General features: G+C 39.7%; 1 protein-coding gene across 4 annotated transcripts in view; it reads right to left on the reverse strand.

Moving 5' to 3' along the window:
* Window positions 1-15,523, reverse strand: part of PHACTR2 (phosphatase and actin regulator 2) — a 140,385-nt gene that overhangs the window by 40,756 nt on the left and 84,106 nt on the right. For 3 of the 4 annotated variants that reach the window (XM_065680688.1, XM_065680684.1, XM_065680686.1), the window contains exons 2-4: window positions 13,156-13,323; window positions 4,211-4,291; window positions 793-951 (exon numbers count right to left, since the gene is read on the reverse strand). In XM_065680688.1, coding sequence (XP_065536760.1) covers window positions 793-951; window positions 4,211-4,291; window positions 13,156-13,323 — 408 coding nt within the window. Of the gene's footprint in view, window positions 1-792; window positions 952-1,067; window positions 1,465-4,210; window positions 4,292-13,155; window positions 13,324-15,523 lie in introns of those variants that run through there. The other variant, XM_065680685.1, reaches the window with a different exon arrangement.

Below are 15,523 nucleotides of genomic sequence, written 5' to 3' on the forward strand. Positions count from 1 at the left end.
AGAAAATCCAATCAATGGAATAGTATTTAAGAACACTTTCTGACAGGGAAAAGACGCGGTGCATTATTTAAGATGCTACAGAAAGAAAACTGGTCCAAATCTTGTGATTCCGCATTAATCTTTACTTTTACCTTACTCGGTCAAACTCTTGTTTCCAAGGTAGATTTGAGTAGAGGTAATGACTTTAATATGAACTTTGGGGCTGCTGAATATTTAGCAGTATTACTGCAATTCATCTACAGAAAACCCCATAGTCATAAGACATATTTTCCATAAATGTGGTAGTGATACCACCCCTTTCGTATTTCTGCAGAACTGGATAGCAAGTGTTTAAGATCTAATGAAAACCAATAGCAGTGAGTTGTTGTAGCTACTTTTAAAATGATACATGTTTTTTAAGTGGCTTTAACACTTTTGAACATTCAACCCATCGGCCACTTCTACAATGATACTAAAAGGTGATGCATATGCATTTCGTGTCTTCTTTCACAAAAGGAAAACCTGAAACCAAAGCTTGCCATGGCTACAAGGAAAAGCTCACATTGAATTTAGAAATCGAACATCCTTGCACACATTTTTGTGCTCCGACCATGCTTCTCTCTATGTCCTTACTACATCCACAGTAAAAGGCATGCCTACCAGTGAAGAAATACTGATGCTTCACAAGTCTTACCTTTTCGGTAGGTTCTGCTGGCTTCTTTATGGCAGAATAGAACTCAAAGCATGTATTGGAAGACTGTGTTAATACTTTAAGTATGTAAAAAATACTTTGTGAAGAATGTGTTTGCTTACCTTTTTGATCCTCTTTTTTCCCTTCCAATGCTGATGCTTTCTCTGGTGAAATACCATTATCTCCACTGGCTTTTAGCACATTTTCTTCCTGTATGGTTTCTTCACCAATGGCTATGGTGTGTCCATTTGAAGTTTCAAAATTTACTGTTACATCACCATCTGAAACGAAGATTAAAAAGCTGTTGCCTAGTTTAACTGCTTCCTTAGCACCTATTAACAACCCACAGCATCCCTGTGCTTTCAAGTTTCCATGGAAGCAAAGCAGAAAGACTTACTCAGATGTGAAACATCCAGGCTGCAGATCTGCTCTGAAAAGTAACTCTGTAAGGGAAGTCTATAGGCTTCCACATCCTCTAGGTGGACACCTCTGCAGTAGTGGACCTGGAAGCGCATGTAGGTTTTCAGGTCCAGCTTTGCATCTGTACACATTAGTGTCCCATTCTCTTCCTCCCTGCACCTTGATTTACACAGCAAAGAAGTGTGTGCATGGACCACAATGGAGCTGCAATGTGTTCCAATATGCCCCAAATATAGACAATTAGGGGGCAGAATTGCATGACTACTGCGGTGCATCCCAGCAGGTAAATCGGCCAGGAATTCAGACAGAAGTTCTCAGAATATGTGTGCTCAGTTAATGAATTCAAGAATCAAGGTGAAGTCTTCCTGCATCACGTATCACACACCATTATTACATTCTGCATTAAATTCTTTCCCAGCTCTGATGATATTTTACTCACCCAGACTACCTCAAATACAAGGTTCTTTTTAGAACCTGAAAAAAAACTTTTTTCCCTTTTTTTTTCCTCTATATTCCTGAAAAATGCCACAGACTCTTGCTGGTTCACAGCTTGCTTTCTTCCCATATTTACTGCTTTCTGTTCTCTTTCCTGTGGTTTTCTTCTCTGGTCATTTCTAAGGCTTGCTATCCTTGGCTGCTCATGCCCCACCAGCAGTTAACCCAGATGACTGCTTTACTTCTGCAGAATTCTATTGCTGGCCATCCAAAAATTATGCAAATTGACCGGGCATCTCTTCTGGTTCCTCCCACTGGTTCTGCATTAATTGTGGTACACCCACTCTCTTCTTCTTCTCCTCTTCCTTGCTGTGTGCCATCAGACCTGGATGTTTGGCATTTCTCTGGTTTCAATGCAACTACGCAGCCTCTCTCTTACCACCTCAGGTGCTCCATGGGTTAAGCTGATGGCTTCATTCTCACCCATACCCTGACTTCAACTTGATATGTAAAAACTAAGTTCTGCCTTCTTAACTTTGTCTCATTCACTCTGACAGTTGCACAAGGCTTCCTTCTTACCTTACCGTAACATTCAATTTCTTTAGCTTCTCTCTTCCAAATGTTCATAAATCCATTATTTCCTCTCTGCTTCTGCATATGGCACTTATTTCTGTCATGGTTCTGCAAACACCTCCTGCTTCCAAAGTGGCACTTGCCATTTTCCACTTGGTTGTCCTTCATCAGCATGAAACACTGTCACTTCTTCTTATTTCTTACCTCTCACATTTCGAAACTCCATGTAATTTCTTCATTTAGCTTTTATCTCCAGTCATTCCTTCTAACTGCCTTCGCACTGCTCGACAACCATCTTTCTGTATCTCCATTTTTAGCATCTTCAAACCAATTCTATATTCTTTCAAAAAGATCCTTAAAAAAATTTGTAATTTTCATAAGACATGAAGTACAGCATGATGAAGGCAACACCGACTGGATTGATGGCCTTCTTATGATGGGAGGAAGGAGAGAAAATTGTTCATCTTTATGTCCTTTTCTCACTTTGCTCAGCCTCCATAAGGGACCAAAGTCCATTTTAAGAATGGAGTAGAGGGTCAAGGACACTGATGACCAGAGCATACATACTTTTAGCACAAATTACATTATTTATGTTCGGATGGTAACCATCCTGGAATGTTAGCACATTTCATTAATTATCCCAGCAGTCTAAATGCAATTTACAGCCCTCAATGGACAAAGTGAGGCAGCTCCCCAGTAAAGCAGATAGTAAAACATAACAAATTCACAGATGGGCAAATTGAGGTATGGAGAAACTACATGTCTTGTTTTAAGACAAAGACAATGGCAGAGACAAATTCAGAAGCCAGCTATGCTGAATGTCATAGTCTGGTAATTAGCGAAACACTGCAAAGACAAGTGATGTCACATGTCAACAAACAAGCCCTTTACTTCTAAATATCAACGTGTATGATATGAACCATACACACTGATTCTTTCATGATTCTTCCGCTCAGGAAGAGTAACACAATTTCTAGGAGAAAAATAATTCTGGAGATCATGGAATTCTTATACTCCTTGATAAAATGATAGATGGCTTAATTTCAAGCTACAGAAAGTTATTTTACTCACTTGACTTTTATGTGATCTTACAGAAGATCATAGAATCACAGAATGGTTTGGGTTGGAAAGGACCTTAAGATCATCTAGTTAGAACACCCCTGCCATGAGCAGGGACGCTTCACACTAGACTGTGTCTCCCAAGGCTCTGTCCAGCCTGGCCTTGAACACTGCCAGGGATGAAGCATTCACAGCTCCTTCGGGCAACCCATTCCAGTGCCTCACCACCCTTACAGTAAAGAACTTCCTCCTTATATCTAACCTAAACTTCCCCTGTTTAAGTTTGAACCCATTACCCCTTGTCCTATCGCTGTAGTCCCTGATGAAAAGTCCTTCGCTGGCATCCTTGTAGGCCACCTTCAGATATTGGAAGGCTGCTATGAGGTCTCCACACAAGATCAAGAATATTAGAAAGAATACCGTTAGAAATATAAGCAGATGTAGCACAGAGGTATTAACTATGGCTTACTCATGTTTTTCAAAGCACAAATTCTGGTTAATATCAGTTACAAAACCTTACAGCATCTTGAAACAAATGGCGTCTTCCCCACAGTTTTATGTCTGTGCCATTTGTGAATGTGGTCTGTGTGATAGTGGTAGGATCTACACGATCCCAACACTGGTACTTTTTGATATCTGAAATGGATGCTATTGATTTTCTTGGGGTCCCAAAGCCTCTAATCTTTCAGCCAAGATTTTTGACATTATACTCCAGTTGCTTTAGGCAGCAGACCTTGATTCAAAAAACATGTTAATCAATACCTCCAAAATATTCTGTCAAACAGTAAGTAGAAACCACAAGGGTCACATTATTTGCAGGGAGCACCAAAATAGTTAAGAGAATGACCAGAAGTCGTACGATGTACCTATAGCAGGAGTTACAGAACACAAATCTCAACTCCAACTTCAGTTCTTTGTCAACTGGCCCAAATATCCTCTCACACTCATCTTTGTCTCAGCATACCTATTTACACTACATGGAAACAATGCAATAGTGGTTTTATCACCCATGTTTAGCACTTAGTAGCTAAATTCTAGTTAGCATGTTATCACCTTGCTCTGGCATTTCCTTCAGCACTCCCCTTCTTATCAGCTCCTCTCTGCTTTGTCTTGTCGAAATCTTCCTTTCCAACACTAAAGAAAAAGCACAGTTAAGAATAGATTTATTCTCATACTGCCAACGCCTGTGAAATAGGTACAAAAAGATTTTCATTGTATAGTAACCCTGAGAAATCTCATTTCCTGTGATTCTGTAGAAGCAGTCTCGGTTTTCATGAATGCCCTTTGAAAGTATTGTTCCACACTTTCAGGCACAGAAGGTGAGGATTTATATGATCCAGTATCTTCAGCTGAGCAAGACTCTGTGAGGCTTCTTTACCACTCAATGGAAAAAGGTACTCCCCAGAATGAAACCGAACTCACCTAGTGTAAGAATTTAACACGTAAAAGCATCTCTTTCCCATGGACTGGATTGACTAGCTTAGCTGGAGATACCTCCTTCTGCTTTGTAGATGTTTTGAGTTGGGAGAAAGACAAATCCTGGTCAGAGGAAGCAACTCACGGAGTAGCCTTTGTGCAGCAAACTGTTTTAAAGGAAAAAAAACCCCAAACCCAACCAAACCTGAAACAGAGGCCAGAAAGTTGTGTTCTAAAAGGAAATAACACCCAGGCTGGTTGGCTTTCATTGAAAAAAAAATACAGCATCCTGGTTTTAGTTTAAAAAAACCTCAACATACATCAGAAAATTAAAAAAAAAAAAAGTGTCATGAGGCATTTTAATTATTATGTTTATTTCCCATGGAAAAAATGCTAAATAGTTTTATAAGGAAAAGTGTTTACAGATGGCAAAGCATAATAGGCCCCCACTGCACCCCACCCCTAAACCAACATCAATTTGCTCAGTGATCTGGGAAGCCACAGTAATGATCCGAGAAACAATGGTGCATGGACCATAAAATGTGAGCATCACTTGTAAAATCCTGTCTTCACTGTTAGGAAAAGTTCGTCTCTCACCCTGATCCTGTTTACACACAGACATCAAAACCCGAGTGGTGTTTGGAGCTCAAACTGAGGGCATGCGGCAAAGCTTCAGCCGCGCTAGACTTCACCCTACTAATTTCATGGGATAGGGTTATTTATGTCAGATAATTCAAACAGTCTCTAGGGCCAGTCTAACTGTTGCATGTAGATTAAATACTGCAACAACTATTGTCAATCTTACTTGCACCAGCCCAGTTGGAGGGAACACCCATACAGTGAAGTGGTGGCTCCTGCAAAGGCATAGAGAGAGGCAGTTTGGCTCTTTGGAGAAAGTTACCCTCCATGCACAGCAAAACGTGTTTCCCTGCAGCAACTCACAACCAGGCTGGCTGACCTCAGATGTTTGATGATGTCACTGCTCATGGCTTTCTACTCTCCCTCTCCACCATGGAAGGGGACAGCTGATCAGAGGATGAAGCAGATTCTGTGCACCTCAAATTTACAGCACTGAATTTATGCCTCACACTGCAAAGTAAGGGGATTCAACAACTGCACCAATAGGATGCATTTCCCTGCCAAAATAGCACCAGCTCCAGGCAACAAAACTGGGAGCAGTGACTGCCTTGACTGGCCCAGATCAAACTACCTATGCCTGAGAGATCAAGAGCTCATGAATGCAAACAGCACTGGCTCAAGAACATGTAAGTTGGCATTAGGTCTGTGTTTGTATACTCAAGTACTTTGTGTGATCTGTCTGTTAAAGATCAAACCTTCACGCCCTTCAAATCACATCTGACAATATAAAGGAGCCCATGAGTGTGGCTGCAGACTCTCAGTACAAGCCAGACGCCTTGGGGAGAGTGTGGTAGCCCAAACGCAGATGAGGTTAGACTGGGTCCCAATCTTAAATGATTCAGGAGCTCTTCCAGTTTTTCTCCATTGTTTTTTAAGGTATAAGCTTTGTAACTGTGTGTCACACATTGCCATGGCAATGCCATGGAGCATGCCCTGTTCTTGCAAAGGGTTTTTAATATAGGTGAACATTCAGTCCAACAAAGACTGCTTTAAAAGAGATGAGGGGCCATGAAGTCAGAGGACTATGCGGGCAGGCACAGATAGAGGGTCTTAATCTTTCTAGAAAGGCGTATTTTCCAGCAGAGTGAAATCTCCTTTGCCATAGACCCCAGAGATGAACTCTTTATGTATGTACTTTATATCCCTTTTGTTGTTTGGAATACAAGTATTCTCTTATTTCAGCTTTACAAATATTATTTACTTCCTACTATTCTTCCTCTCCCCTTCCTTTCCACATCTCTCTTCCTGGGGACAGTGAACTGAGATGCTCTCTCATATATTTATTTGAAGGACTTACGTACTCCAATACCACTTGAAAACGATGATGACCTTTACATGAAGTTCAAGAACACTGAATCAGACCCCACATCAGTGTCTCTCTAATTTTCAGTTCTACAATACTGAATGAATTATCATGGAAAATGTCAACTGGCATTAAAAGACATTAACTCCTTACATTTTTACTGGAAGAACCTTAAAGCATTTGATCAACATTGCATAGGTTTTGTAATATCCCTTAGACACAATGATTGCCATTTCACAGATTAGAAATTTATGACCAGATAAGAAGCTTAAGATCCAATCCTTCATCATCCAAAATGCTAGCCATGAGTAGAGTTTTATTTAAACTGATTAAGCTCAGTTAATTCAGCTTGAAAAGATAAGTTATTTAAAATACTATTTGGCCCATGGAAAGAACATTAGAAATCATGCTAGTATCACTATGAGTGCCTTCATAATTGTATTTCCTACAAAGAAAAAAGGAAGAATTTTAATTTAAATCAATTGTCCACAAACATATCTCCTTGAATAGAATAATGAGTAGCCTCTCTACTTATGAACCTACACTGCATGCTATTTAGCCAGGGTGGACTCATCATTATAATTTATTGCTTATTACAGACTTCAGACTATACAATACATTTAAACAGTCAAGTATGTTGATTATCACAGCCCAATTGCACTGAGCTCCAGAAGACTCAAAAAATCCCATTTAAAAATCCGTCCCCTCCTGCAGTCAAAAGCAAAGCTTGACCTGACTTCAGGTGTAACTGTCAGAAATCAAGTGCGTTTGTAACACTGTATGCAGCCCTCATTTACTTGAGTAAATCTTACTCACCCAAGGGATCCCACAAACATTTACATTTTTAGCCCAATACAAATAACAGTTACGCTAATCATAAGAACAAGTTACCTCAGAAAGCCATTTCCATCTGTCTCTCTCTACCCCCATAAACCTTAGGCAGTCTTAAAACTCATTCCCTGACTCAAAGAATGCTGTGAGATTCTGGATATTCTCCAGTCTTTAGTTTTGCACTTCCAAAAGAAGCTTGAGAAATTGGATTTTTAATTTTTCTCTGACCTAGGAAGAGCTAAAATTGCCTTCTGCTCCCTGTCTGTATATACTCTTGCTGTAGAGCTTTGAAGTGGCATCCACTTCGTGCCAAGACACAAAATGCTGCTTTTTTTCCTTCACAGGAAAGCATTGCAGAGGGGAGAAACCCTTGAGATGATGCCATTTACTGTTTGTTTTTACTTAATTTTGAAAGCCCTCTAGGCAGAAAGTATACAACCATGCCCAGAGAACAGATTTTCTGAGATACAGCATGGAAAATATGTTGCTAAAGTAAAAAAATTCCAACTATCATTCCCACATTGGGAACAGATACTTCCACATTTAGCCCCCCGTATTTTTTGATGTCTGTGGTATTTGCTGTTTCTGAACATCTTTCAGTTGCTATGATAAGAGACTCACGTGAGATCTTGTGAAAGCACTGCATGGTACATGCCCTGGCAAGGCTGGAGCAAAAAGCTATTTCAAAAAGCCTACTGAAAACTCAGAGAAAGCAGTAAAAGTTCTTTCCAATAGCCTGCATTCTGTGTTAGAAGAAACTCTTTCTTCGGCTGCACACAGACTTATCAAGTTGTAGCCCCGTTAAGAGAATAGGCAATAAATATGCTGATCATTGTACCATTTCCTATGGTCTCAGGCCTGGAAATGGGCTTCCTGCATGTAAGATGCAGGCACACACACATACACACAGACCTCCCATTCTGTAGTGTAAAAATCTCTGATCAAGTTGTCTGAGGAGAAGGATTTTCTGTAGGATTTTTATTTTCTATTGATTTTTTCCCATATCTTTCTCAAGTTAGATAAGCAAGATTCTTCTTCTGTATCAATTATCATGCAACAAGGGTCAACTTGAGAAGTAAATGCACCCTCTCAGTCTCTGTTGGGTTCTGAGTCTGTTTCTTCAAGAAATATAGGGATAACCATTGTTTTTAATTCCCCTCCCCAAAACTACTATCTGAGGCAGGATGAATGCAACCCAAACTACTTTTAATTTCAAATTCCAGCCTCACATGAAGCACATATACAAACATAAGTAATTCTATACCTTACATATGTAGAGCTTAAAAGCAGATATGTATCTCACTACAGCTCTAGGCCTTCCTGACAATAAAATAGTCCTCAAGCATTTAAAGATATACTTTCACTGCAAGCTAACCTGATCTGTGCTGAAAAGTTACAGCTCATTCATGGTGCAGCTGAGGCCAGCACCCTGTCTGTTTCTGGGATTTCTGGAGACACAACCCTTACCTTACTGCTGTAGAATAGTACAGTTTATACCTATTATTCTCTGTAACGAAATATGTGGGGAATTCATCTGCATTTCTAGGCAAGACAGAGGATAAACTGCAGGAGGGCACTGGAAGTCAACACAAACTGCTCTGGATCACTCCTATGAGCACTACTAGTACTAACACTGGGTAACCAGCTTGAATGAAAGTTGTGTAAAGGCCACAGCAGGCTGCTGGCAGAGGTTGGAAAGTACAATCAGGCTTGGGAGAAAACATGTGTCTTGTATGTAGATAGGAGGGTAAACATCAGTAACACTTAAGCAAGACTATAAACTATATGTGCCTTAAACAGGTACTCCAAATCCTCACTCTATGGAGATAAGTCAATACTTACATACATTCTTCTTTGTCAGCATAAAAGCTCTTGGAACTGGTCTTGTGCCACTTTTGTATTTCCAATTGCCTGAATTTGCAGGTCACAACTTAGAGAGTCAGAAGGCGCAAAAGTCTCACATGAAATTAAAACTCTCATATGACATGATGATAATTTGGGAACCTTTCATTTATTTTCAGAACTCATCCTGTCCAGATTTACTTTCTTTTCATCTCCCCAGCTTAGAAAGCCAGACTTGCTGTTTCTGAGGTTAAAGTCAAGATTTGCAGGTATTACAAAAATCCTAGTTTCAATTTAAGAAAAAAAGCACTGAAAATTGTGATGGTCAATGGTTGACAAAACGCATGTAAACTGGGACATACAAATACAAGCTGATATGCTGAATGCACAGGGTGATACCAAAGATTTGAAAATCTGAAATGAATTCCCTACATTGCTATGTTTCTATAATACCACCTAAACAAATGAGATTTTACAGTGTAGCAGGATAGATAAGAAGGACATTATTAAAAACAGAGGAGATGTACTCCTTTAGAGAATGAAAAAAAATTAATCTACTGAATAATGAGAAAATATCAGAAGTTCCCAAATCTCCTATAAAATATCTTCAGGTCTGTTCGCCAAGACATGCACTAAATTTTGCATATTTAGTCTTCACAAACCATTTAGGCTCTGAAATACTGTAGTTTATATAAGAATGGCTTTGTGTTTTATTAGCTATTTTGTATTATGTTATTAAATACAATTGCAGTCAATGTATAAAAGCTCGGTATGTACCACATTGGTAGCTATCCAGCCGGATGCTAGTTAAACAATGAAGTAAAAAATTAAAGGGTTTTCAGGATAATTTAAGTCTATATAGATGATAGTTTTAGATACACAAGATACATGAAGCACTTAGGGAATCAATTACATTAGTTGCTTTTTTGCCACAAAGGACTATTAAATTTAAAGTCTCGTGACTGGACTTAGAGCAGAGATTTCAGTTAGCCATCTAAGTGTTACATCCTCCTACACTGAACTTTTGCCATCAGCTTTAGCATTTACAGAGATATTTTGTGGTGCAGATAATTAACTTCCACTTTTCAATACGTAATTATAAATAATCATATATTCAATTGACCAAAAGAGCTCCCAATTATATGATCTATGGACTATACTTATCTTTCACCATTGACTCTGTTCTTCTGCTAATTTGCAGTGCAAATTCTCCTCACTTACATGTATTTCTGTTTGCACACTGACGCTCCCCGTTTTCAAGAAAATACTGATCACAGAAATAAAGCTTTGACTTTGAAAAACAGACAAGGAGGTCTATATTACTCTTTTAGTTCCCAGACTTGAAATGCACTGCTGCAAAACCGCAGCTGAAATGAGAAGAAAACCAAAACCCCAGGTTGTCTAAATTTTAAGAAGTCATCCAAAAGAGTGGGTCTGTTTCCCCTCTCTGCTTCAGCATGCTTTATTTATAGTAATCACATTTGATAGTAATTACCAAGTGGTAACCTTCACAGGATAGGGAAAACTACTACTTCTTCAGTTTTGCTGGATTTGTTTTTAGCTGGATCCGGTTTGTGATCTGTTCATCTGTTCACTGGTGCCAGTGCAGAGGCAGTGGAGGCAGACAGATACAACTGAGAGAACTGGGAAGACAAATTATCACTTGAAAACTAGTTTTGAGGTAGGTAAGATGGATGCCGCTTCCCAGTAACGACCTCTTTCTCAAGAGTAATAAATACACTGGGAGCACACAGGGCAAAATCAGACTGAAAATGTAAAACATTACACGTACTCTGCTGGAATGTGGTTAGCCCCTTAGCGCTGATGGTCTAGGCATATAAATGCAGCAAGGTTCAGGGAGAGAAGTAACAACCTTCACTACCAGCTAGTGTGGCTGTAGGGCATCTGAAAAAGATACTTTCTGACTCAAAGGTTGTTTATTTGTATCTATAGCATCTATCTAAAGCTGAACTTTAATTACAATTCTGAGATTAGTTTCTGTTTTCTGTCCATTACAGCTACTGCTGGGCACTTCTGTTTTCAAGGCGCTCACCTTGAAATAAATTGTCCTAATCAAGTCCATCTGAAGTCAGTGCCAATAGGAACCATGGGCTCTCCACACCCCTGAAAGGACTTGAGGGACCACACCATCATAAACAAGGCAATCAGATTAAGTACACGCAAGTAGCTAAAGTTCACTTTTGGAAACGTTGTCCTTATTTTCCTCTTTTTGTAAAAGAAATACAAACACATGATTTGCTTTGGTATTACAGAAACTGATGTGTCATGCTTGTAAGACTAGACTGAGTCCCTCTAAAGCCAGTACAATGTAAGAAATACTGTACTTAACATGAATTTACCAGACATTCACTTGTAAAAAAACTCTGCCAAATGACACATGCATTATTATTTAATAGCATAACAATTTAACATACGCTAATATGTTGTGACAGTTTGAGGATCTCTGCATACCCAGCATATGAATGGTGATTACTCTGAAGAATTCAGTGCATATAAAATCACATACCTGTCCAACAGCAGCTGCAGAACATCCAGGAGTCATTAACTAGAAATAACTTTGCTCTAGCGATATGATTAAAGTACTGGGGAAGCTGAAGGAAACCGAAAGCAATGAAGTAAATATCAGACCGAGGGAATTTCTTTGATTGCAGCCGTGGAAGAAGTCGTGGGGGTTTTCTTGCAGGGTATGCGGGAAAATTTTAAAAAGAAAAAAAAAAGAGAGAGAGACAGACGGGAGGATTTGAAGATCCCAGAAAGGCTGTCCAAGACTTCAGCTGGCAGCTGGAGTGGTGAAGACACCAGAGAAGACGTTTTCTTTTTGCTTTTTTGTGTAAAGAAAATATGGTTTAGAAGTTAACTTGTAAAACCAGAATGTTCCTTGCAGTAATTGCCAGAGGCTGGTACGGTGCTAAAGTCTCAAGCAGTGTACTCCTAAGAGTTCAGGAGACGCTGCTGATGAGACCTTAGGAGACTAGTGTTGTTTTTATTGCCTAGAGCCATGGAAGACAGTGGACAGAGGGCTTGCACTGTGGTAATGAATCTGAAGAGCTCATAGATGCTCACTGGACTCTGAGTTAACTCAAGTTTACAAAAGCACATCATCATGTGTCTGAATCCCAAAACAGAAATCTCAGATTTTTTGGAGAAAGCTTGGACAGAGCTGTGACACACAAAGACACACACACATATATGCAGGGTAGTGTTCAGTTTCCTAAACTTGGGTGTCTACAGCCACTTGAGATGCCCCACAGTTTTGGAAACATCTGTACAGAAATGGCAAATACGACACAGAGCCTTGTGGGGAGCAGCCCAGAGCATCTCAGGTGGCGCCAGGCAACTGTGTTTAGCTAACTGAATCCCAGCCCCCACATATTCCTCTTTTTCAGAAGGAATGTAATTCAATCACAGCACTTTATTTCAAACCGTTCTTCAAGCCTTGCCAATGGGGGAGTGAAGGGGCAGAACAGCCTGTATGAAGGCAGTGGTGGCAAAGCTGATCCTTGCTCTTCTGCTGGGCATGGCTATGTCTGCTTCTCTACCTCCAAGACAGACCAAACTTCTGTCCCCATGAAAGCAAGGTTTGTTTCATAATGCAAGCCATTGACTATTAGGAGGACATAGGGACATTTCCAACATATCTGAGAATATGTAATATACAGCCTAGTGTTTCTTGGTTAAAAAACAAAGTACTATCAACACCGAAAGAATATCACGAATAATGTATAGCAAACAAATAAACTGCATATTTTTTGGTGATAAGTTCAGAACAGAAGCTGAACAAAATTAAGTTTTTAACTTGCTAAGGATCAAACTGTTTTTCTCTATGTCAAATACTGTGCCTAAACAATCCTTGCCATCTAAAAAGCACCAAGAGCTTTTCAAATATTACTCTGTAAAGCCATCACAATGTTTCCTATTCTTTTCCACCAAAAGGCCACAGACATACCTGCTGACGTTTCTCTGAATTTGTCACTAGTCTTCTTCTTCCGCCATTTCCAAGGTTTAAAGATTTTGCCAATGGTGGAGAGTTTGCCCTTCCTCTTGAAAGGGGGAGTTTGGGATCCTGGGGCCGGTCCATCCGAGTTAGCTATTGAAGCCTTATCCAAGCCATCAACTGTATAAACAAGAAAAGTAAAGGTAACTGGAGGATGGAAATCAAAATGGTACCCGACAGCCAAACTCTTCCACTATCAGATTGCAGCAGGCTGTGTTTGAATCCATGTGATTCCTGTTCCAGTCAGCAGCCAAGGGCCATTTGATTGCAGCATAGGGTCAGAAGCCAGCCTGCACCCCAGCTAGCCCTGGGCTCCACTGCTGCTCAGCACCTCAACTGCAGCAAGCCAGAATTTGCTTTTCATAATGCACATCTGGCAAGTCTGCATAGCACTGTGGTTTTCCATTGCTACTGGAGAATTTCTTTGAACATATATTTGGGTGACTTTTTCCCTGCCTTTGGCAAAGCTGAATAGCTGTCACCGTATAGAAAACAAAACCCTTGCAATGTAAAAAAGAAATTATTTCTTTTGAATGAAACAAATCCTTTCTTGAATGAGCTCTAAAGATAATTGTTCTGGAAGTGGAATGGAAATAGGTCTCTTTGATATTCCTGGTAATCAGTCATTCACAGCGTAGCCTGCCATGAGTCAGGTTTCTTATTAACAGAACATATTTAACAATCAGCTTTTGAGCTATAGCCAAAACTTAACAGAGGATTACTTTTCTGCAAAAACATACCGGGTGATATCAAAGACAATATTTATCATCAGTGGCTGCAACAATTGAGTTTTGTGAACCAAATTAAGACTCATTCCACAACATGCTGTAGCATACAGTTAAAGTAAGTTTCATGGACATTTCCCTGAGAAGTCTACTATTATTTATTTCTATTTCAGAACTGAGGTTTCTTAGAGCCTTCCGTTCATGGACCTGCAAACACTTCAAATGTTCTTAATTTTATTCACGTGAGCAGCTTCACTGCAGTAACTGCTGTTACTTACGTACATAAAATTAATCACAGGCTTAAATGTTTGCGGCATACGGACTCTGTAATTGCTTTCATTCATCCAAACATTCTAATTATAACCAATTCAGAACAGAGTTGATGCCACTCTGAACAGTAATAATGATAATCACGGATCATTAAATCAAAAAGTGCTATTGAAAGAAGGAAATATCACTGTCCCCATTTTACAGATGGAAGATATGAAGCACAGAATTGTTAAGTGCTTAATTTTATGTTTGCCAAATGGCTTCCTGAATCCTGGTCCTGTGTCCTAGTTGCTAAAAAGATACATATTCAGACACATAACATCATTGTACAATCTTATTATTCTGTTTCTCAGACAAATGACATTTAATGAGTCCTATATTTGTCCTAGATTTTAGATTGATACAGGATGCTAAGAAAAAAATATCTTTCCTGTGAGAAAGCTGATGTAATGCTAACCGAATCCAAGAAACTTTACTTTGAATGTTTTGAAATAAAGTACTGGGAAAAAAGATCCATTGTATACCTTCATTCAAGTCTGTAGAGTTAAAACCAGAGATAAATTTGTATGAAAATGATGGCATTTACATCAATAAATCTCAGTTATACCATAAAATACAACAAATTCTGCACTGTCAGAAGGACCAGAGATATGGAAAACTTCTCCATGACAAATTACTGTTATTCAGATGGACTGGAATTTAAAGCTTTTATTTAAGTGACATCCTTGGGTATTTTCTGATCTGTAACATGGAGATAAGATGGAAGAAAGTCAGGCAAAAGGATTTGTAAAATGCAAGATTATGGCAAGGACTCGGGTATGTCTAACCCTTGAGAGAGTACTAAACCCCAGCTTCCTCACTTGTGCCCCCTAGAGAACAAGGCAACCTTCAGGGAAGTATACTCCAAGACTCCCTTAAAACCAGCTGCCATCCTACACACCCTGAGAAGCCAGATGAGAGATGGGGATGAGAAAACCACCAAAGGCAGCGAGCAACTCTGCAGAAAGAGAGGAGTATGGGGCAGCAGAAGGACCCCAGCAGGAGGGTCTTGCCTGGAATTAGGGATTGCACTTTTGTTTAGGCTTACAGACACTGCTTATGGAGGGCAATTCCCTACGGAATACAGATGCCTCTGCTGAAAACAGTGTATCTAAGGAAGAAGTACATTTACTTGAAGGGTAGTTACAAAGGAAGAGAACTGAACTTCTCCTGGCAATTCCAACGTATATACGAAGGGCCATAACTTGTGGGTGGGAAATGTCCATTGAGTTGTAAGGAAAACGCTTCCAGAAGGTGGGTGGTGCAGCACTGGAGAAGGTCTTGAG

Source organism: Lathamus discolor, chromosome 5 (assembly GCF_037157495.1).
Source record: "Lathamus discolor isolate bLatDis1 chromosome 5, bLatDis1.hap1, whole genome shotgun sequence".
In the NCBI taxonomy this organism is placed as follows: Eukaryota; Metazoa; Chordata; class Aves; order Psittaciformes; family Psittacidae; genus Lathamus; species Lathamus discolor.